Source organism: Manacus vitellinus, unplaced genomic scaffold, assembly GCF_001715985.3.
Source record: "Manacus vitellinus isolate BGI_N305 unplaced genomic scaffold, ASM171598v3 scaffold_37_pilon, whole genome shotgun sequence".
NCBI classification, from domain to species: domain Eukaryota; kingdom Metazoa; phylum Chordata; class Aves; order Passeriformes; family Pipridae; genus Manacus; species Manacus vitellinus.
In genome coordinates this window covers 2,318,269-2,341,914 of record NW_021940517.1, presented here as the reverse complement: position 1 = coordinate 2,341,914, position 23,646 = coordinate 2,318,269, and the positions used below count along the sequence as shown (strand labels likewise).

Genomic DNA, 23,646 nt, shown 5'->3' with positions numbered 1-23,646 from the left:
AGAAATAATTTTTTTTTATTTTATAAAAAACTTTTTTTCTTGCCCAGTATTTTGATGCTTAGGTGACTTCAATCAGCTGCGGCTATTTCTTTCTTTTTGTGACAGTTCCTTAATTTGTAGATATATGTCTTAATGTGTCCCTAGACTTGCATTTTAATCTTTTAGTATACTTTGATAAAGGTGGCTTTTTGGATACAGGTGAATCGTATATAGTTCACACATGTATTCATTTTGGGTGTGTGTGTGAAGAACTATAGAGATGTTCGCTGAAATCTCATTATTTGTCTTATTGTCTTACAGCTGTCTTTAGCACAAGAGCCTGCAGTTGTGGTAGTACTAGTGTTCCACGGTAGAGGTGAATAAAAATGATTATATATTTGCTGCACTGTCTTTTTGAAACTTTATTCAATAGTTGATCGTGTTACAGAGCCACATACTTGTTTAGTCTTGAGGCCTGAAGGGAATCCTAAGCTCTCGTAGTTTTAATTTTCTCTGTGTTTGAGGGGGTAGAATGATGCCATGCATGATTTAAAATAAGTGGTCTTGGGAGCAAGGGACCAAGCCAGGGAATGTGTGTCATGTAGGGCAATTCACTCCTATGCTAGATTAGAAAAAAGATGATGTGGAAAATATAGTCTCTGTTCAAAACAACTTTAAAAGTAGTGGTGAATTCAACTTAAGCTATTTTATGAACACTTGAACACAACGAACTTGGTCATCTTTCACTGATTGTGACCTCTGACTGAAGATTTTCCGGCAGGCAGGAAAGGAGCAGAACTATTCTTTCCCCTGTGAATTTACTGACGTCTAAGAAGACATGCAGCCTCTCTCTCTGTGGAAACACTTTTCCATGTTCTGCAGCCTGCTCTCATGCAACTTTCAAGAACTTAAATGTCTTATATCTCTACTCCTCTCTTGAATGTGATTGAAATTGGCCAATGGGCTCAAAAGATATTAGTGAGATCAGATGGACACATATCCCCATGCATTGTGTACATACATATGTGGACACCTCCCTCCCTCCCCAAGTGATTGCATAACTGATTTCCTTAGGAAACCAGGCTGAAAAAAGGCGTGGAGGGAAGTTAAACAAGATACTATTCAGATCCAGTGAAGCTACTGCAAAGAACACTTGTCAACTGTTTGGAGTACTGTGCACAGTGCTGGTTACAGTGCAGCCGGAAGGCTGTCATTGTTTTGAAGAGGATGAGATAATGTAAAATAATGAAGATAATATTCTGCATCTCATAGGTTTTGTTTCCTAAACCATATTTTAGGTTCTAAATCATACTTATATACATATATACATTTGACTTTAAAGACAAAAAGAAGTCTAAATATTTTCGCAGAGAAACTGAGGAGTTCTGTAGGGAACAGAATTGAGATGAACCCTTTTGGAAAGGAGATTTAAAAGTGATATAACAGAATCCTTTCCACGAGTGGAAAACAGTGAAATTGCTGGAGAGGTATTCTTCTTTCACCTGTGAGCTCTTTTGACTTGTGAGCTCTCCAGTCAGGATTTTGTTAGAAGATTCTTGATATTAAAATTCTAGATTCTGCAATACACAGTTTGCGCCATATCTGACTCATTTAGTTTTCAATATTCCCAACGAAGCACTGGACTGCGGAAGCTTATATGAACTTTTTGTGGTGTGAATTGTTTTTCTTAACTGTTTAAAATCTTGGTGCATAACATGGTGTTTCAAGAAACTTTTAGTATCAAATATCCTGGATCAATAGTCCAGTGGAGTTCTATCATATTTAAGATACTGCAAGTTACCAGATATCCCGTATTTCAGGTTTCTGGGAAATGTCTTACATTTAGGGGAGCATCACATCTTCCTTCTACGTTCAAGATCTCTAAAGGTGCACATATAGCATATGTCATCTGTGTACCAGTGTGCCATGAGTCTACTGACAGGTATCAATATTTTACAGTAAGCTGTCTTTCTGCTTGTCAGAAAATTATCAACATAATGTTATTTTATACAGTTACCTTTTTTCCTGGCTTTTTTCTGTTTGTTTGTTGGAGATGCAGCAACTTTATCCCGTACCTTCACATGCCAGATGCTAAGACTTTCTGATTAAGAAGTACTTTAGGAAAGAATGGATGTAGTAAGATCTGTAGTTCTGGAAGAAAATAGCAATTAAAGTTTAAATAAAGTTAAAATTATTCCTGTTACCTACACTATTGGGAAAGTTAATCTTGGCTTGATTCTCATTTTTTTTCTGGTACGTGTATTCATTTTTTGCAGTCAGGGTGTTTTAAGCCAAATGCTGATCTTCAGCAATGAAACCCTTATGTAAAGGTGGACAGGGTTTGGTTGTACAATTAGATCATGCTTAAAATTAAGATGATATAAAAAAATTTCATCATGATATAAAAAGTTTTCAACCCGTGGATTCTGTCTCTGGGTTCATTGAAAGCAAAATTGTCACTTAAGTGGTATATAGTTAAGTGGTGTCTTTCAGTGGTTGCCATCAGGACTGGTGTTTCATAGTATCACATTTTCCTTTAGCATATAGGAATACCATGTATCCTGGTCTGCAGCACTGCCATTCTGTTTAGTGGGATAACAGAAAAATATATAGGGCAGACAGCAAGGAATGGCATGGAATGAAAACCATGTAAGCACAAGCAGGTAACAGTGAAGAAGGGCTTGTTTATCCAAGTCAGGTATTTTTGCAAATGGTTGTCTATAAGACATGCAGTTTACATTTGAAATAACTAATTCTCTGTCACTTTGACTCCTCAGCTCTGCTGCCCGTGTTTGCCTGATGGCTTGGGGTTACCTAGCACTCATAAGCCTTGAGAAAGGAGGAAACACCTTCACTGTTAACTCAGTAACCTTGTTCCTCCTGTAAAATGGACTGCGGAAAGTGTGATTATGCACACTGGGATAGTGTAGGTGAGTTGGGAGATGGTTTCTTTCTGCCACTTGTGTGAGGAGGATGCCAGCTCATTTATGATTCTAACACGAGGCTGGCAGCTCCATTCACCCCATTTGTGTCCTTATTCCCTTTGCTCATATTTAAACCATACATTCCAGCTGGATATGGTGAAAACCTGAAACATAAAGATGAGTTTTTATTTGGCATATATATGACTTAGTGACTTGATTTTGAAACAGTCGTGTAAATGTTTATTTCCACTGATGATCCAGGACATATACTTGGCTGACTTGCTTTTATATCATCTGTTGTACAGATCAGTACAACAGTAACTTTTATTTAGTTTTAAGATTTTATGCTGTCTTCTAATATAGCTAGAGCATGCCTAACATTCTCTGAGCATTATCAAATCATGAAGTCGGTTTTAGATTCAGAAAATTAAGAATGAGAGTCTGTGAATGAATGGATTTATAACTTGGAAATGGCTTATGCAGCTTGTTGGTTGATGTTAACCTTGCCTGTGTTTAAAATCATATTTCAATTTGAGTCTAGTATCAGCTCAATTTTTAATGCTACTTTAAAAAGTATTTTAGTTTCAAGTCATTAATACTTTAAAATTCAATTTTTTCTTTTACAATATTCTAATTTTTGCACTGCTGGCACTGTTATCATATTTTAAAAGGAAGCTAAAATCATAAGTAAAAATATATAAAAAGAAAAGGGCTGTTTGAGTTTTTTTAATTGTTTTTACACTCCCTCTGCTGGCTGTTTCAATTACAAGTACCTGTACTCAAACATTTTTACTAAATCTGCTCTTCCTTTTACTGTTTTATCAAATAAGCAGTAAAGTGCATTGATTTCAATCTGTATTTAAATTTTCTTAAAAAAAGTATAATTGTTAAATGAAGAACACTATTTGCAGGAATGAAAAGTCTGACACTTTTTTTATGGAGCAATATTTTTATTTTTGTTACACCCTGTATTGATTTGAACTCCTGTCCTAAAAACGATTGAATCTTTGAGTGTGTCGACTGCATCTTCACTAGTAAATACCACAGAAATAACAATTCATGTATTATTCCAAAAGATTTGGTTATCTATTTCATTTGTTGTAACAAATTTAGTGCCCAGCTTTGTTTTATGCAATAAAACATAAATAATGATGCTATGTTTTGTTATGTTAAAAAAAATAAATTGAGTCATGAGTTTGACTTCCATCTACTTAGTTAGCTACAAGGCTGCACTCGAATTATTCTGCAGATGTAATGGATAATTTCTTAAGGTACTGGTTTTGTTACAGTAATAGTGTACAATAGCGTTCATCCAAAATATTTATAGCACCCAAAAATTATAATTCTTCGTAACTTCAGAGGTTATATGCAAGGGCTGCTGTGTGTATTATTGAAATGAAGACATTGCATTCCCCATGGGTGTCAATAATGGCTAAAACAGTTCAATATTTCTTGTTGGTATTTCTGCTAAAGATCCAGACTGCTTTGTAGTGTCCTCACTTGTGCTGATACTTGGCTTCCCACGGTCGGAGTTTGAAGAGTGCCACCTACTGATTGACAGCTCCGAGAGCGCTACTGCCTTTCCTGTCTGAAAGCTCTCGCAGCTCAGCCTCTCTTATCTTGTGGGATGTGACAAGTTGATGCTGTTGAATCTGGCAACTGTGTTGAATCAAGTCCCAGCTTTGACCTCTTCTATTAAATGATGCTATTTTTTTTTGCTAATTTGTTTCAAGGTGAGGACACAGGGTTTTCATCCTGCGAGGTGGGCTTCCCTTGCCCCCCTTGTCCCCTTTTTAAAAGCTTTTGAGAAAGTGGTGTATTTCTGTAGTTTCTTCACCACTCCTTGTCAAGCTGTCATAATTAGTGTGGGAGGAACCAGCCTGGCTGATGTTTTTTGAAGACTTTGGCTTCTGCTATGCCAGACGATGTAATGATGTGTTGCACACTCGAATGAGACAGTTCAAAAGGCACATAACAAATCCATAGTCATGACTTTGTTAACAAATGAACATTTCAGAATGCTTATGATGTGATTTTTTTGCAGGGGAGAAGGACAATCTTGTTAATAAGTTCTAAATTTTTTTATGGTAAAATCATGAATTCATCTTTACTATTAGTGCGCTCTGAGAATGCTTTATTTCAACATGGAAGTATGCTAATTGTGTTCTTAAAGAAAAAACAAACCACCTGGCAAGTGTATGAACTAGTTTAAAAAAGTGTATCATTTACATACTTACAAAGAACTCCTTTATTTCAAAATTCTTTTTATATATCTTTTTCTCAGCGATTTATTACCACAGGAAGCTTTCTTAATTCCAAGTTCCTAAGCAACTTGTCACAGGTGGCATTAATAACAAAAAATATTGGTTTTATAAATTTCATATTCCTTTGAAAAATACATTGATAGCAAGTTTTAGTTTGGGTGAGATTTTTAGTGATAAAATATGACATCATTAAGAGATGCCAAGTCTTAAAGCTCAGAAGGACTAGAGATGGAGCCACTGTATCACTTGAAGGCTTTCTGAAAAGTTCTGACTCAAGAATACTAAAAGAGAAGGCTTTTGGATGTTATTTACTATCTTCAGAGAAGCCATACTAATGTTATTGGTATCTAATTAAAATAATAATAAAATAAAACTAAATGTAGAAGCAGCAGTAGTAATCTGACCTTCTTTGATGCTGGGACCCAAAGAAGAGATTGTCAGGGTCTGAGACCAGTTAATCCACCTTCCTTCTGGAAACTGTGAAGATTTAATGCTTTCATTAGCACTTATTGATCTGATTCCTTATTTCTGCATTATTAACCAACTCTCGTGCAGCAGAGCTGTACTTCTCTTAACAAAGTTTATTCAGCTGTTAATGATTTCAACATTCTTTCTTCCTCTTACCCTTTCACTTGCATCAGAAAGAAATCCCCTAATGTCAAGCCACAAATACTTCCTAAAGAAAAGTAAACTTTTGCATCTGAAATTCTAATAACTTTGTACAGGAACCTCACATCTCTAATCCTTCTGACCCATATGTACCCAGAATAGCAGGTTTTTGCAGCTGCTGACAAGCATTGCTATGCTCACCTTAATAGTACTGCTTGCTTTGCTTCACCCTGTGGGGAAATTTTGGAAGTAAAGATACCCCTTTCTTTGTCATATATATTTTAGTAGGATTTCTGCAACATTAGGGTGTTCTGCTGCTTCAGAGAATAAAATGCTTAGCCTGAATTATGGGAGTTAAATGTGCATCCTTTTTATTATTTTGTAGTTTTCCTCACTGCCTAGTTTTTATATCCCCATTATATTTCTTCCATAGTACCTTATTTTATTTGCTTCCAAACTGGATAAAGCTATTACCCTCTCTTCTAATGGTCTTTGACTTATCTAAAGAAAAAAAAATTGTCTCAGTATTTCACTAATGCTCTTTTTTTCCCTAACACATAGCAGTTAAGTTTATGATAACTCACTCTTTCACTTATACTGGGTTTTTTGTGTCTATATTTTGGTTGTCTTTCATACATATACAGATACCTTGACAACTTTTCTAGAGTGAATTCTTTTTTGGAACACAGCTCAGTCAGTTATCCTTTCTTTGTATGGCTTTCTCTCTTTCAGTTGTATCTGTAATTTCAACTTAATATAATTTCCTCCTTGCCCACCCATCAACTTATTTTAGCTGATATTTCCGTCTTGATTGCTGAATTGTTTTGATTTTGTTTCTTCCAGCAATGGGCTGGTGTCTTAGCCTGTTCTTTTTACAGTGTTTTTATTTTACCTGACTGCTTTTGTTGAGTGAAGGCACTATGGTGCTGTTGCTCTTCTTCTGGTATAGCTCACTTCAGCAGTATTGTCTGTTTTTTTTAGGTAAGATGAAATTTTGCATGGTAGTTTGAAAATGCTCGCTATGTGTTCCGTATTTGTGGTGAGTCATTGTATTTCCTAATCTGCCACTGTCTGCCCAACCCTAAGTGTGATGTCAGTAGAAATTTTTTTCTTGCTTTTTTTTAAGCACACGTAAGACTGATGAAAGTTACTGTTTGATGTAACAGGAAACTGAACTCATCTGTTCTCAAAACAGGCACTGCCTTAGCTAGTATGCTCAGGTTTCATTGTGTCAGGCTCCTGTGCCTCATTCTTGAGAGTAAATTGCTTTTGTGTGGATGTGTCTCACTGTTCCTGTGTCTTCAGTTTTCACCAATAAAGACTCCTGAGACAATTACCCTTGGAAAGCTACTTTTTCATGCATCTTGAGTCTTAAATGTAGTTCTTTAGCCTTCAGCTCATGATTATGAATGCAAGAAGGTTTTGGGATAAGTGGTGCCTTTTGAGAAGTTCTTTGAAGACATCAGAGAGTGCGGATGACCTGCAGTTTCCAATGTCTATAGAACAGTGCATCTCTCATACAACTTTTGGCTCAGCTCTTGTGGTGGTAGAAAGAACTGGATCATTTGGCATGTTGTAGGAACTTTAACAGACTTTTTTGTGGGTAGGAATTTGTTTGTAGTTTGCATGGTTGTTTCAAATCTTTTCTGGACTTTTTTCGGAGTGATAAGCAATGCTTATACTTTTTGAGGTAAGCACAGAGAGAGTGTGGGCTCGAGCTTTAGACCTGTCCATTCTGCTTAATTTTGAGAGTGCTCCTTGGTCCAGTTTAGGCTGATGCCTAACTGTCTGCATGTGTGTTGGGAGTAAGCAAAGGGGGACTGTTCCCAAAGGGCAGTGCTGTACTTTCCTCTTCTGACCTGGAGAAAGGAGGAGAGTTTAGCTTTGCAGACACAAACTGTGTCATGCCCCTGTACTTTGGCTAGAGACCAGGCCCTCGGCTGTTTTAATTACTTGTATAAGGACATAGCCATATGAACCAGCAGAGGAACCAAACAGTCTAAACTGTTTGTGGCAGTAGGCAAACTTTATTTCTGCAGACCTTTTTTCTACAGACCAAGTTCTCCTAGAGAATGAACCACAAGCTCTACAAAATCCTGAATGAAAGATGCATCCAGTGAATAAGGGACCATTGTTGGAGGACATGGCTTGCTGCCCGACTCAGTGCAATTATTTATATTTAAGGTCTTTGTCTCCTCAACTTGCTGCTTTAAAAGAATTTTTGAAAGTTGTGGCTAAAATGTGTAATGAATGTTCACAGGGGAACAAGAAGATACAAAGTCTGTCAGTTGACAAGGATGAATGAAGTGTGTGTGGTGATATCACATATCTTAAGTTAATGAAAAATGATGGAGACATATCCATCCATGACAGTAGTATTGAAGGGGTAAAAATCAGAAACAGAAAAGGGATTGTAATGGTAAGAGAAGATAACATTTTTTTGCTCAAAAGAATGCAATTACAGCAGAAGAAAATGTTCATCCTTATAGTGAAAGCTATTTATAAACTATGAGAAGTTTCTTTTGGGGTAGATGAAAGGTGTGATATATAAATATGTCCCAGCAAATCATTAAATTTCTAGGAAATCTCTTCAGTGAAGTATAAGATTTCACTGAAGTGTAAGATATAAGATGACCATTTGTGTGTTACTTTTTAATGTCACAAATGTTTTGTTTCTGCTTAACTATAACTTTTTCCTCTATTACAACAACATAAGTGGTGCCTGGTGAATATTATAAACTTGATGAAGGTAATTACAGATAACGTTTTAATTTAGTTCTTTACTTTTTATAGCTTAATATTCATGGATCAACCAACTGCTATTTGACAATCTCTTGTTTATTCCAGCTGACACTGTCTTTTACTATTTTTTAAGGTCACTGAAAGTTTACTGTTCTACCCTATGTGTTTTTTCTTTTTTTTTTAATGCTTAGTTGTAGTTTAATAACTTATCCACCTTGTTCCTGCTTTTTTTCTAACAGTTTATTAAAGTGTAATTTGGCTACACATGCCTTTTCTCTGTCTCTTAACATGAGTTTCCTTGGATGGTTCTCTCTGTGGATATGTTGTGACTATAGCAAACATCACTGTGGTTGGTTAGTTTGCTGATGTGACCTCTTGCTTTTCAGGACAAGCTTTGGTGCTTGTTTACAAGATGATGTTGCAGGTGTTACCCTCTGATTTGACTGCAAGGCTAATTTTTTTGTTTGTTTTTGTTCATTCAGCTGTTTGTACCTTTTTAAAAATATGTTGATCTACTCTCTTAGCACTTTGCAACATCTCATTATAACAACTTGTGTTTGAATGAAAGCAACTAGCTGTTCTGCTGTGCCGAGAAAGACTTTTTTCCTAAGTGCTTGTAAAAAGGGGGCTTTTGTTTTTCTTGTTTCAAAATTTTGCTGTTTATGGAGCTGAAGGGAGGAATTGTAAGGAAGTTGAAATCTGCTATATATATCAAAATTGAAAAGAGAACATGAGAACAGTTACACAGTTATATTGAGCAATATTAGAATTTTTAAATTTTCTTGCTACAACATAAATTGGTAAGGCTTAAGTTTTGTTTAAATATAGAAATGTCCTGCTCTGAACTTCACTTTGGAACTTAAAACTCAGTTGACAAACTGGTTCTAAAGTCTCCTAAAATACTTTTGTATTGGCTTATACTAATATAATTTTGATAGGTTTTAGACATCAGAGATGAGCTTTGGCAATTCTACTAGTGCCAGCTGAGGCACCTAACCTATGTTCCTCTGCTGGAAGTCACTACCAGCTCAGCAGCAGTAGCAGAAAAAAAGGCTCAAGCACATTGGCTTCCTAACTTGCAATAAATGCAAAGGTGAATGTCTGCTAGCTTACTGAGCTGTAGGCTGCTGTGGTGGATGAGGAAACACAAAGATGACCTTGGGCCCTACTCATGTGCTGGTGATCTCTAGAAGCAGATTACAAGAGGCTGTTAGGAGCAATGAGGACATAAACTTAAACCTGCTTGCTTCATCTCCTGTCAATGCTGGAAAGTATCTGACTCCAAAGCAAGTTGTTTTAGGAAGCTGAGATATGGTAGGTTCCTGTTGAGTAGAGTAAGTTTTCTGTTAGTTAACTTCCTGAATAAATTCAGGAAGTTGATTTTGTGTAGTCAAAGGTTCACCAGTGCTGATGGGAAGCCTGTTGACACGTCAACCTATTGCTGGGAGCTGATGAGAGGATAAACCCCCCTTTCATCAGCAGCTCATCTTAGATCAACTTGGCTGTGCTTGGTACACTTATGCCATAGTTTCATGGTCACTTGAAGTTCACGTAAACTAACCCTCCTGTTTAAATAAATGGTCTAATTCTTCCTCCTTAAGGCTGCTCTTTCTATACATGAGTACTCCTCCCTTTTGCAGGCACATTTGTGAGTTGAAAGTGCATGTTTAAAACACGTTATTTAACATGGAAGATGGGGATATAGCATGATTTATGTAATATAAATTTTGCTATCTTGGAAGTCAGCTTTATGAAGGTCTCTACTTGTATGCTCAGGGTTTTTTGTTTTGGTGTTTGGTTTTTTTTCCCCACAAGACTTTTACTTCTCTTGCCCAGTACTTCACCTAGACCACAATGTGCATGATGTAGACAGGAAGTATTACTTGTTATCTTCTTTTCTTTGTAGCAAATCCCAAATCCTTCTAATTCTATAGTGAAGACCTTTCACAAAGGTGGAACTGCTAGTTGTCTTTGGGGCTTTTCTACTGGTGGTAGTTGCATAAAAGTTTTATGGGAATGAAATACATTTTTTTTTTCATAGAATCACAGAATAGCCTGAGTTGGAAGGCACCCACAAGATGATCAATTCCAACTCCTGGACCTGCACAGAAACATCCCCAAGAGTGACACCATGTGCCTGAGAGCATTGTCCAAATTATTTGTGAATTCTGCCAGGCTTGGTGCTGTGACCATTGCCCTGGGGAGCCTGTTCCAGTGCCCAACCACCCTCTGGGTGAAAAACTTTTTCCTAATATCTAAACTAAACTTCCCCTGACTCAGCTTGGTACCATTACCCTGGGTCCCATCTCTGGTTACTACAGAGAAGAGAACAGTGCCTGCCCCTCCTCTCCCTCTCATGAGGAAGTTGTAGACTGCAATGAAGTCTCCCCTCAGTCTCCTCTTCTCTAGGCTGAACAGACCAAGTGACCTCAGTTGCTCCTCATATGGCTTCCCCTCAAGGCTCTTCATGATACTCATAGTTGTCCTTTGGACTCTCTTTAGTAGCTTTTATCCTTTTCTGTGCTAGGGGCAGTAATAGTCTCTTGTCACTTGCATATTACTGAAGAATGCAAAAGGAAAGGGATTAGGAAGAAGTACAAGAATATTCACTAGTTTTCTCTATGTCAGTGATTGGAGATAACCTGAAATAATTATTTTCACCACCTCTACCCATCCCCTGCCCCAAGCACTGAGTGAACACAAACTAATTCTCACAACAAACCTGGAAGTTTTCTAAACCGGGAGATTATCAAAACTTAGACAGCACACTGTCTTTCCAAGAAGTTGGGGAAACCCTATCAAAGTAGATGAGTGGCTACAAAGTAGAAAAATGGCAAAGCCACACTGAGAATTCACCACTTGGCTTCTAATCTGGGGATCTTTCTGCCAGATAACATTGCTTTAATGATCCAAGCAGAATGTTGCTATAGCTTCCTGTGACTTTATTTGGTTTTGTGTGTGTCTTTTTTCTGTAAACAGATCCCAGACACTGGGGATCTGGGAGCTTTGGTTGAAAAACATAATAGTGCATTGTTCTCTTCAAGGCCAAAATTGAGACCACTTTAAATGTTCTTGCATTAAAAGCATGAAGTGTAAAGTAAGCATTAGTTTTGATTAGACCTACTTCTGCTGCTGCTGCTTTTCTAAGATGCATTTTAATTGAGGGAAGAATTACTGTTTTAGCAAATAACATTATATTTGTTGAGAAATGGTGAGAACAATGAAGATGATAAGTTTACCTCACCAGCATCAATAAGACTAGGGGAGAAAAAGAAAGGAAAGAGAAGACAAACTAGAGGATGTCCTTCAGATGCTTCTAGACTGTATTTACAATTCATAGTTTTCTGACCACTTACCATTTTCTGCCTCATTTATTGATCTCCAGCATTAGAATTTGCAGCAGTTTTACTTCACCTTTTGCTATGAATTTGCTCTTAGTTTCAGAACATACATTCATCCTCCTATATATTTGTTAGTATGGTCTGACCACAACTAATAGTGCTACAGTCAGTGGTGTTGCTTAAAGAGCAAAGTACTGAGCTGTATTGAGAGAACTGCAGTTAGTAATGTAATGTTTTTTGTAGATGTTTTCATAACTCAAACCACCATCTTTGCATTAGCTGAGAGATCTTTGTGAAACTGTTTCAGAGCTCTTGAACTTCAAGATAGTTATTGGAGTTTGGGAGGAGTATCAGTAAAGGGTGAAAATAAGGAGAAATAGGTAAGCACATTTAAAATAATACAGTGACTGTAAAGTAATATATCTTCAGTCTAGATGATGGTTACTGATATGTTACCATGTTGCTATCCAGCATGCACTTTTTCAATAACATGCAGAAGCACAGATAATGGTCACTTCCTGTCTTGTACTGCTGGAGATTTTATGTGGTCCTTGGTGTCTTTTATATTGTTTGGCAGTCAAAATTTGCATGTAAAGGTTCAGTCCTTCAGTTTTATCAGCTGATCAGCTGATGCGCAGTTTAGTGAAACTTTTGAATTCAGGCTTTGGATTTATTTAGTTAGTTTTTAGCAGTTTATTTCTATCACACACTTTGGTAATAATCCTGTTCTGAAAAAAACCCCCAAATCTATGTATTTTTGAGTTATTTTTGTAAAATGCTGTAATACAAATACTGTCATCTTACTGACATAATGCTTTTTTTTTGGAGCAGTGCGTAATTTGGGTACCACCCAAAGTGCTGTTCTCCTACTTTGTATGTTTTCATATTTTAGCTACTTTGCTTACATGGTTTTTCTGCTGAAACACTGTGAATCAGCTCAACTCTCTGCCTGCTCAATTCAAATAAAGTAAGACAAAGGTCAATAACCCCTAAACCTCAATCAATTCAGTGGGCATTAGATCTGAAGTCTGGATGCTCCCGGTGCTTTTTCTTTTCTCCTTGCTTCCTCCACCCATTGCTTGCTGCCTAGAATGTCTGCTATTGCATAAGATGGGCTGAGCTTCTGTTCTTTTTTTGCAACTTCTCATTCATGCCTGTGTGTCTTCCTAGATGCTGGTTTTTGTGAATTCACATCTGATGTATGTTCAAATTTGATTACAATTAATCATAGGGTCAAAATCTATTTGTAGGGGCAAATTTTGTAGCTAAAAAGCCAGTAAGGCAATTGCATGTGTTGTTTTTTTTGACCTTCTAAAGATCTGTTGGGTTTTTGTTGTTCTTGAATCTTTATTAGTTCTCTTGGTAGCATTAAGGTTCTGTTAATGATGGCTCTAATTTCTCTGGATTCCTGAAATTTTTAATGTGTTATGCACAAGGCATAGATACATAGCTTCTGCGGGAGAGGTCAGTGATGTTTTCAGTAGCTTTTTACTTCTCAAGTGTAATTTACCAAGGGACTCTGCAATCAAGTCATCATGATGGGAAGTGCATCTCAACTGATGTAATGCATTTGTGTTTCCTGGAAACGGAACAAAATCACAGGTCCTCTTTGTTTAATGTGAGATTTGTCATTGATTTCTGTTGCCATGATATTTACTCCTTGATCATTATCTTTATCATTTGATCATTCTATTGTAATGGATTGTTTGTGCTTTATGAATCTGATTTCCTGACATCAGTCCCTCAAAGAAGTATTGAAAGTTTTTATTCATGAAGAGTATTTTTACAAAATATTTTAAAATATGGTGCAACTAAATCAGATTTCAACAAAACTTCTAGTCTCTTTCTCTGCAGACTATGCTAAAACAGGGGATCAACACAATCAATACAGCAAGAGGGCCTAGGTGCATAAAGCTGGGTGGACTTGATAGATAAATTCTTCAGATACTCCAAATATTTATCTAATGCATATTACTCCTGTCAGGATTTATCTAATATGTATTAGTCCTGTCAGGAATATATTTTCTGATGAAGATACATTGTTTCCTCTCAGTCTGTCTTGGAAACTAAAATACAGTAGATTGAAACACTTTGATCCTGTAGACTGCAACCATATGTTTAAGCCAAATCAGTTTGCTTTCCTATATGTTATTTTAACCATTTTGTCTAATACCTCATTTAATCTGAAGTAGAAACACATAAAAATTCATCACTTGAGGAATTTTCATTGTCTACAACTGAATATTATATTTTGACCAATGGAACACAGTGACTCTGTTGCTAATTTTTTGACCTGTGGTGACTTCAGAAAAAGTAAGTTATGGCAAAGTATGGAAAAAACATGAGCTCCATGTTATACAAGTGGTTGGTTTGAATGCTTGAGGTGCCCAGATGTTATTATCTGGTCACAGTTGTTAGCATATGGCACACAAAAATTCGCTGTAGTGATAATTTGTAGAGTGACTAATGATGTGTAACAAATTTTTGACCAGAAAAATCTTCAGAAACGCTCCAAGGAAAGAGCCTTCCCTTAGTTCTTATTCTTAGTTCCCTTATTCTTGAATAACCTTGGATTCAGTGGGGATCATAGCAGGGGAGTAGACGAGAGGTTTGATGCTTAGTAACTTTAGCTGATTTTTTCTGTATTTAAGGCATTGGTGGCATAGGGGGTGGGAAAGCATACAGCCAATAAAAAAAATATGAAGCCAAAAAGTCCTTCCTGTCTACAAACAATTTGATAACCAAGTTGTTTTTAGACTTCAACCAGACCTGCATGATATTGTTGTGGTAAGTTCTGTAGAACTTTTTAGGCACTCTGCCAGTTGCTTATGTGTGCAGATATGGAAACAAAAAAGTCTACTCACAAAGTTTCCCCTCTGTCTTGGTCATAATGGTACTTTGATGGCTCTGTATTATTAAAAATAACAGTAATTATATTATGTAATTGTGTTACGGGTAATCCTTTGTGCTGTTTCCTTGCTCATGATCTCAAGGAAGTTTGAAAGCCATGGGCTGAACCTCGTGTCTGCTTTGACAGGAAGAGAACGGCAGCTAGACGGACAGTTGTTCTTTCTGTATGCCAAAGCACAGAAGATTCAGTGATCGCTTTTTTATATGCTTAACTCTGCATAAATCTTGCTGAAGAAAACTTCTACAAATAGTTTAAAAACAGAAGGATAAAATTATTTTGTAAAGTAAAGCAAAGCATGTTTTTGTAACAGCTGGAAGATACTTATTCTGTTTACGGTCATTTTGTGGCTGTAGTTTTTCCAGGCCAAAGATGAATTTGCAGCTCAAATCCCAATAAAACTCTCTAGACAGGAGATGGATCTAACAATTGAAAACTGTACATAGATATTTATTTATTTTTTTGCCATATAGACCTTTATTCTTTTAAGAGGAGTGATGTGTCTCTAAACTTTGTGAATTAAATGAAGACCGGTTTAGCTTCAGATTTCAGGAAAATGAACTTGGAAGAATACTGTCTAGGTGGTCTGAATTAGTGAATAAGGTATGCTAAACTGGTGGAAGTTTTTTCTTTTTCACACATTGGCATACTCAGTTCCTACTAACATTTGAAACAGCTATTGTCCTGTTTGGTTTCTTTGGTCATTTAATTCATATTAATTCATGAGTTTTTCACATGGCCTTTGTATAAAATCATACATTGACAGAAGTTCAAGGGCATACCCTGCATTTTGTGTTTATTAAAAAAATGGAAATCAAGGGAAAGGAGGGAATTGCAAGCTGTGATGGGTTTTCTAATGAAACTTCCACACAACTCTGCTGCTGATTTCTCCTTATGTGTACGTCTGACAGAAAATGAAAACCAGATTTCCTTTACTAACTCCTCTGTGATAAAAAATAAGATCTTTTTCTCTGGTGGCCTGAAGCTTGGGGATGTAGAGATGGTGACTCATATTTTGCTTATGAAAGGGTTGTGATATTTTTGTGGAACTTTTTAATAAAACAGAATATTAAATAGCTATTGTAAAAAGCGGCACCAGCTGTGAAATACACTAAAGGTGCATTTCTGAATTGTAAGTTGCATTTTGGACTTGAAACAGACTTTTCATTTCTACAGTGTTTGTGGCAAGTATTAAAAGTGAGCTGTCGATGACAATGTTGGTCCTGTAGTGGTTGGAATGTTAGAGACGGTTCTGATCCGATGCTGCAGACAGGCAACTCCCTGCTTGTCTTCTAGCCAGCTGTGCAATGTTCAGTGCTAAAAGTCTGTCAATGTAATTTTTTTTTGGGGAGTCTTGTGATGCAAAGCTCCCTAACATACACGCTAAAAAGCTGCTGGGATAATGATTTGGATAAGAATAATTAATTACATTAACTTAATTCCAGGTTTTGAAGAGCATTGCCTGAACAAGAATATTTGGCATCTTGAGTATGTTTTAGTTCATTGTATGTAACTGAGCATTTCTCAATTGGAAAAGGAAAGCAAGAAGTTGCCGCATTTCAGGAAATAGATATCTACTTTGCAGCATATTTAAGTCCCTTTACCCTTTAAACTCAGCCCATGATAGTAGTTCATGCACAGGCACTTGCTATCTTTGGCTTGAATTTTCAGACATCCCTTTCTTTGACTCAACTGATGGGCTTGTGACATCTTTGAAAAGCAGCAGGCTTTATGAAAATAAATGGTAGTTGCTGTTTCTGATGCTCTGATGAGGAAAAAGTGCTGTTGGTATTGGTTGAGAGATTGAAGTCCAAACTGTGATTGTAAGCTGGTTTACCATTCTACAACTTTTCTTTTGGTATTCACATAATTGCATGTAGACAGCACTTGTTTTTGAGTGCTGTGGCATTTTGAAGTGGACTGCTGTGCTGGATGGATGACATAACCCTTCATCTGACTGATTTAATGGACCAAAGGAGAAGGGAAATAATGCTTTTAAATGCTGTTGTTAAACTGTAAACTGCTAGAACTGTTGCAGTTTCACTTAGTCACCTGCTCCCTTCCTCTGATGAAGGGTTTGGATTTAGATTTTTACTAGGTTATCTAAACTATAGTTTAGATTTAGATTTATGATTTAGATTTATGGTGAATATATTTTTCTTGACAAAGGTACAATACATAAAGAAAATTCCTGTGTGTCATACATGTAGAAGGTGGGCCGCTGGTGGAAGCTAGGGAAGGAAGTAGAGTACTACCAAGTGCTGGTGACAGTATTTTTAAAAATGTAAACTAATCTGTTCGTATACTCCTAAAATATAGGGGTGGCATTCCTGGTGACTCCCTATTAGGACTACCTGCTGAAAGGGTGAGAGAGTTTTCTGTGGCCTTTCCTCCTTCCAAAACTTGTCGTGTGCTTTGTTAATTGACTCTTACCACAGCCTTTTAGTAGATGCAGTATCTTCAGTAAGAGGGTGGGTTTTGTTTGTTTGTTTTGTTAGTTTATTATCCCATCACAACTTCATTTCAGAAGAGACTTTACTCAGAAAGATGAAACAGTTGCCCCCATGCTGACAGGTTTACGAAGAGAAGGCAGCTGTCTAATGAATGAGATTGGTAGTTTTATAGGTACCCATGATCTTTTTGAGAAATATTAGGGATGGATATCTAACAGTTACAATTCTGTGGCTGCTTTTAGTAGCCATTTTTCAGCTATTTATTGTCTTGACTAATGCTGGCAGCATAAAGGGCTTCTTGGTTCCATTGCAAAGCATACTTTGAAAGATTAACGTGCGCAGGATGACTTAATAGGAGGAAAACGGAAAGAGAGCAAGAAAGCATATAAAAAACCAAGATAGAATTTCATGGTTTCCTTGCCAATCAGAAAATAAACATAGCTGAAAAAACAATTGGGACACCAAGAAATGGAAGGGGCAATAAGGAATTTTCTGACTGAAGATTTAAAAAATACCAACAAAACATAAATAGATTATGACACATCAGTTCATATTTTTCCATTGAGAAGATATGGTCCCACCTACTCAATTTTATGAAAGAAATTCTGCCTGCTTCTGAGGAGCTGAAATACCAACTTTTGGTCATATTTCTTGCAATACATTCTTTTTCTCTCTATTTTAAGAGGATATAGGGACTGTGGTGGTTTGTTATTGTTTAAATAAGGCACGTTCTTTATTGTGAATAGCAGCTAGTTTTCTGGTAGATGCCTTTTATGGTGCACTTAGGGTTTAATGCTTCCTCAATCATTTCCTTTGTTGTAGCTTAAAAAGGCAAAAACTGGCCTGCCACTAAGTTTCTAGGCAGCTGAGCTGACTCTGTGAGAGGGGGTTTCTTTGCAGGATTTCCAGTGTGTGAAAAGAGGATGAAGTTTCTTGGCCATTTAGAAAGTCTTAACCTCTTTGGACCTTGAACCTATTTTTCAGAGCTATTCAGGGTATAGATTCCTCACATGTATGTTTTTCTTTTCCTTACTAAAGATATGAGTTCAACAGCAAGTTGTGCGTGGAAAGGCAAAAGAGCTTTACAGGCACCTGAGTATCAGAGAGCAAAGTGTTTCATATCCGTAGCGTTCTTCAGACTGTAGGTTCATGTAGAACTGGATTTAAGTATCATGAATGGCAAGGAAATAGCTGAGGCTTTACTAAAAACACAGACAAGGATTTTGCTTTTTTCCTGTTTCCACTCTTCCAGTGTTGCAGAATTTATTTATGTGTGATATTTATTTTTATTTGAAATTTTAATTTTACTTTTTTTCTCCTCTCCACCAAGCCCTAGGGGACACAGCTGTTTGCTCTGTAGCTTTCACTGTCATCGTTAGCACTCTGTTGTCTCCCATGGCTGTGCGAGGACTTTAATCTTCCATATAATCGTTGGTGGCAATTGCTGCTAAAGCTGTAAAGGAAAAGCATCCGTTCACCTTCGTGTGAAAATGGTTGATTAACGAACTCAAGAATGTTTCCTCTCGGCTCTGAACCGAGTAAGTAAGGCAGAGTACCTCAGGCAGTCTAATTTCCTGGCTTGATAATAGACTGGGAAAAGAGCCATTTGATGTCTTCAGGGTTGTCCATATAAGGACAAATCTTCTGCCGGGCTGAGTGAAAACAGTCATCTTTCAGGAAAGAATAGAATGTTACAAGATTTTGGGAAACAAAGGTTTTATAAGCAGAGATGTAGTTTAGAATAATGGATAGTTGTTTCAATGCATTTAAAACCTGAGCCTGTGCTGTTTTATATCCTGAAAGTGTGTAAGAGAATGGCAGCTATAGATGTTAAGCCTGTTAAGCTTACCCCGGTTATTTGGCAGCCTTTACTTTGAGAAGGACCAATGCTTATGTTGGTGTAGACAACCTGTAGGCTTTCACTGCCTTTTTATTTAGTTTTGGATTAAAGGCTAGGAAGACATTTAAGGTGAAGTTAAATACAAGAAAGATTATTTGAGTCTTTCACCATCTGTGGCTCAGTTTTACACTTGTTTATCATTGTATGAAGACCTTTAAGAGTATTCCTTGATGATTTGGAGAATCAAACTGATCATTATCACTTAGGAGATCCAAGAACAGCTGGACAATTCTTGAGCTGCCTGCATAATTGTGGTATTATTTTCTAGTAATCAAAAAAGTTTGGGGTTTATATGAGGTTCCCCCTGTTTTTATTATTAAATACATACTCTGTGTGTGTAAGCAGTGATTATCTCTGCGTTTCATCAGATGACAGATTTGAGGTCAGGAAGCAGGCAGGGAGGAATAAATCAAACTCAAGGTTGTAGGATTCTGTTGTATCTACTAATACAGTTTCATATGTACAGTATTTTATGTGTAATATCTTTTTTCCAGGTGTAGTAAAAGTGACATTGATTTCTAAAGAGTATGGACTGTAGAGTCCTAGATTTCTTGTAAGGAACTTCATTTAATGCTTGTGTTGTCATGCCCACAGGCACCCTGGTTAGGACATAGGTTTACTTTTAACCTGGGGGCAATCCTGCAGATTAAGGGATGATAGAAATACTCCGTAAAACTGTTACATTGATCTGGAGATTCTCTCGGAGTTGTGTTGACAGTCTTGAAGATGATTGCATTGTTGCAAATTATAACTCAGAGCAACTTTTTTTTTTCCTCCTACTCCTACCTGTTGTACTTGTAAGGAGAAGGTGTATACGAGAAAGTAGGTACAATTTTTTTTCTTAAAGGGTAGAGGGAAAAGAGCAGCTAATTTACCTTGGGCATTACTGAGAGTTTCAGCTGAATTTCTTACATAGAAGTAAAATACTGTACAGTAGATTTCTTAGATTTGACAGATGCTTGAAATGGAATAATTCTCTTTTTTGACAGTAGGTAAGTTTCTTCCCAAAAGTAGAAAAATGTCCTTAAATATTTTTTGTTTTCTTAGAGGTTGGGTAAAAAAAAGGCTATAAAAACATCTTTGGCTACTGAAAGTATTAAGGTTTCAAGAGAGGAGGGAGAGAAGGAGTGGATATAGGGGAAGACAGCAGCAATCATCCTGTCTTTAAAACTAGGGTATTTTAAGTGTTATCAAAAACAAGTGTCTGGATTGACTGCATTAGAGGGAAGGACATCAAATTTTGCAGTTAGCATAATCTGTCTGTAAATCTGTGGGACTCTGTAAGCTTAATGCTCTTCAATCAACAGGAGATTGATCTCGGTCTCACCATTTCTGGCCTAAATTTTTCACCTTAAATTTTTTTCATGCTCTGGGGAAAGTGCTTTGCTTCTTTAAGGATTTTATATGCTTATTCTGATTTTTGATTTGTATTTTGTGATTTTTTTTTAATTGGGGGGGAAAAAAAAGGTTTGTTTATTTTTGCCTTTTAAACTTAGCAGTGAGTGCTTTAGTTTCCTGATCATCTTACAGGGCTTTCCTCTTATAGAGCTGACTTAGAGCCCTTGCATAGATCTTCAGCTGTGAAAACTATTATTGCACTTTCTTGTATTTCTTATTGAATTGGGCTAGTTTAAGCCTTTTCCTGTTTTTACTATTACAGTTTTTGCTGAAAGCAAAAAACAGTTAGGGCTGCAAAATAGTTTCTTATTACTACTGCCTGCTTTCAGAAATACCTGATTGCATATCAAAAACAAAATTCAGATCTGGATCCATAGCAAACATTGGACTGTTTTTTCACTAGGTGAAAAGGTGGGGTAAAGTTAGGTTCAGCTAAGAGAAATGGACCGAGCCAGACAAAATTAAATAATTTTCTTTACTCATTCTTTAAGGACCTCTATTGAAGGTGAAGATTAAAGTAATAGTTTATTTTTTCAAGGAGAATAAATATAAAACATACATGAATAAAAATAAGGTGTAAGTTAATTTTATTTTTACATTTCACTTATTTTTATATGTATGCATTATGTGTTTCTTCAGAAATTGCATTTAGTTTTCAGAATAATTGCTGTACTTCATGGCTCTGTGTGCAGGTCTACTGGAGCCTCAATTTTGGTTTGAAAGAATGAGAGTTAGATGGTTGTGCAGATTGCCTGCATGAGAGATTACCCTGAATGTTTACTCTCCTACAGGCAATGAGAGTAAACAGCTAGTTTAAGGAGAAGAGGAAAAAAGTCATTGGGAGGGTGCTGAGGAAGAGCATTTCAGGCTGTGGGCTGACTTATAAAGGGTAGGGATTGGGTCATTAAGAAAGCAGTTTCAGCCTAGGTCTAAGGAAGTGTATGATCAAGCAAAAAGAAGGGCAGGGATTTGGGGAAGATTTATTTGGTCAGGTTATGAAGAACCACTGACAATTTTCTCCTATTAGAAGTGTAGTTTTACCTGGTTTATGGTGCCAGGATGCTAGATTGTCCATTGCTGAAGCTTCCATCTGCTGGATTGTTCTTCCTTGGCTGACATAAAAATTTAACATATTAACATGTTCAGGTCAGAAATGTGATTTTGAGTTGACTGTCCTAGTTGTTCTCATTAGTTCTTGGTTCTCATCAGAAAATGTGAACCCATCCTTTAACTGGATTATTTCCAGACTAAACAAAACTGGGATGTGTGCTGCAGCATTCTAGCTTAAGAAGAAGATTTGGTCCAGATCAGATAGTTTGAAATAAAATTCACCTAAACATTAAAAGTATAAATGCTGGGTCCTCGTAATCACATACTTTGGTCTGCAAATGAGTGGATTTCAACCCTAGGCAGGCTGTGCTAACGTAGGCACAGATCTGATGTGCAGGTCATTCTGCTTTGAAAATTCTTCGGTGCCAGAGGAATCTTTCACAGTCGTTGTGGTGGTAGCAGAAGGGGGACCCAAGGTGTATGTCATGCATTGACTGATGTTTTGCATCCATCTAAGTGTCTGAAAAATTACTTTGAAGACCAGAGTCTGTTAAACAGCTTTGGCAATACATTGTGGAAATACTGTAGAATATTGATTAAGAATATTTTGTCACCCATTGAAAGGAACTCGGATGGATGCAGATGAAGAATTGGTTTACTGTGGGCCTATTCAATCAGTTCATGATTAATGTGTTTGTAAAACATAGCTAAGGCTTGTATATTACACTGTTTTGAGATGCTATCTTGGGTTTTGTTGATTTATTAATGTTATAAATTTGATCCTGCTGAACTGAACCTACTTGCAAAGAAAATCAGAATTTTTGTTTTGCCGAGAAGAGCATTATGCACTATGTTGGGTTTAGTTATGGAAAGTGTGAGTAAGTGTAGTTATAAAATGCCATGACTCTCAAGTAGGAAGTAAAAAAAACCAAGCCAAGCAATATACTTACAAATCACAAATGACAAGAGAGGAATGTTATGTTCTTCCCCATACTTGAATAATGCTGTTCTTGTTTATAACTGATTTTGTTGCATGTTCTTTTTGTATTTTTGTCAATACTGAATCCAATAGAAGAATCTTAATTTAATCCATATAATATGAGTTTTTTTGACAAATTTTTTGAATATAAGCTTCTTTCTCCCTTGTTCTCCTGTATCTAGCCAAGTGCATATTTTCCTAGCCTCATAGTGGTAATGGACAAACTTATGCCCCCTTTTCTGACTACCTAATCTAGTTAATATAACTTTAATCAGAAAGATCTGAAGAACAAAGTTTGTGAACTGTGCGATTCTGATTCTGTACTTCTTATATATATATATAATTCCAGTTGACTTGTTCTCTATTTCCAGTGGTATATTTTAATTTTGAATTCATTTCTTCTGTTATGTTCAGACTGTCCTTTGTCCTTTGTGGTTTGCTTTACATTCTCTCATCTTTGTTTTTAGTGTTGTTTCTGGCTAGGGAAGCTAAATGAGAATCACCCAAAGTTTGCCTGATTCTTAAATCAGCTGCTGGAAGAGAGTGAGTATGGGAGTATGGTGCTTGAGGTGTTGTGTAGCTGGATCACGTACCAAGAGCTATTGCTTTCGCATTCCCAAGCAGAAGAGCAAAGGACCAGTTTTGAGCTTCAAACTTGACTTGCCATTCAGCAGCACACATTGTCACTGACAGGTCATAGGAACATCCATATTTGCAAAAGTAAAGGAAACTGAACAATGCCTCCCCTGCTGGGGGCTATGCTGATACTGGTTTAATTAGATTCCTATTTATGTTAAGACCAATCTGATTTGATATGTTATGCTATTGATCAGTGCAAAATTGTAAGTCTAATAAGAATTTGTATTTACTGTCAAGAAAGCGTGTGTTTCAGCAGTGAAGCACAGAACCAGTATTATGATAAGCATGAGCTGAACCTTATTCTCAGTGAAGTTTGTAGTGAAGCTTTCCCTGACTCTCAGGAGCCGTCATGAATCCTTTGATGTCTACTGCCAGGTCTGATGGACTAGGACCATTCTTACATCTTTCTGCGTGACATGGGCAGATGTTCATAAGATGGTGCTTTCTGTCTTGCTGGCAT

The 23,646-nt window shown here is 36.8% G+C and overlaps 1 protein-coding gene across 4 annotated transcripts in view; it reads left to right on the top strand.

Annotated features, from left to right (window-relative positions):
• PDE10A (phosphodiesterase 10A) overlaps window positions 1-23,646 on the top strand; it is a 350,975-nt gene that overhangs the window by 181,068 nt on the left and 146,261 nt on the right. The window contains exon 1 of one of the 4 annotated variants that reach the window (XM_025895638.2): window positions 2,809-2,909. The exons of the other annotated variants lie outside the window; for them this stretch is intronic. Within the exon in view, the coding sequence (XP_025751423.1) occupies window positions 2,867-2,909 (43 nt within the window). The 5' untranslated portion in view covers window positions 2,809-2,866. Of the gene's footprint in view, window positions 1-2,808; window positions 2,910-23,646 lie in introns of those variants that run through there. 4 annotated transcript variants of the gene reach the window in all.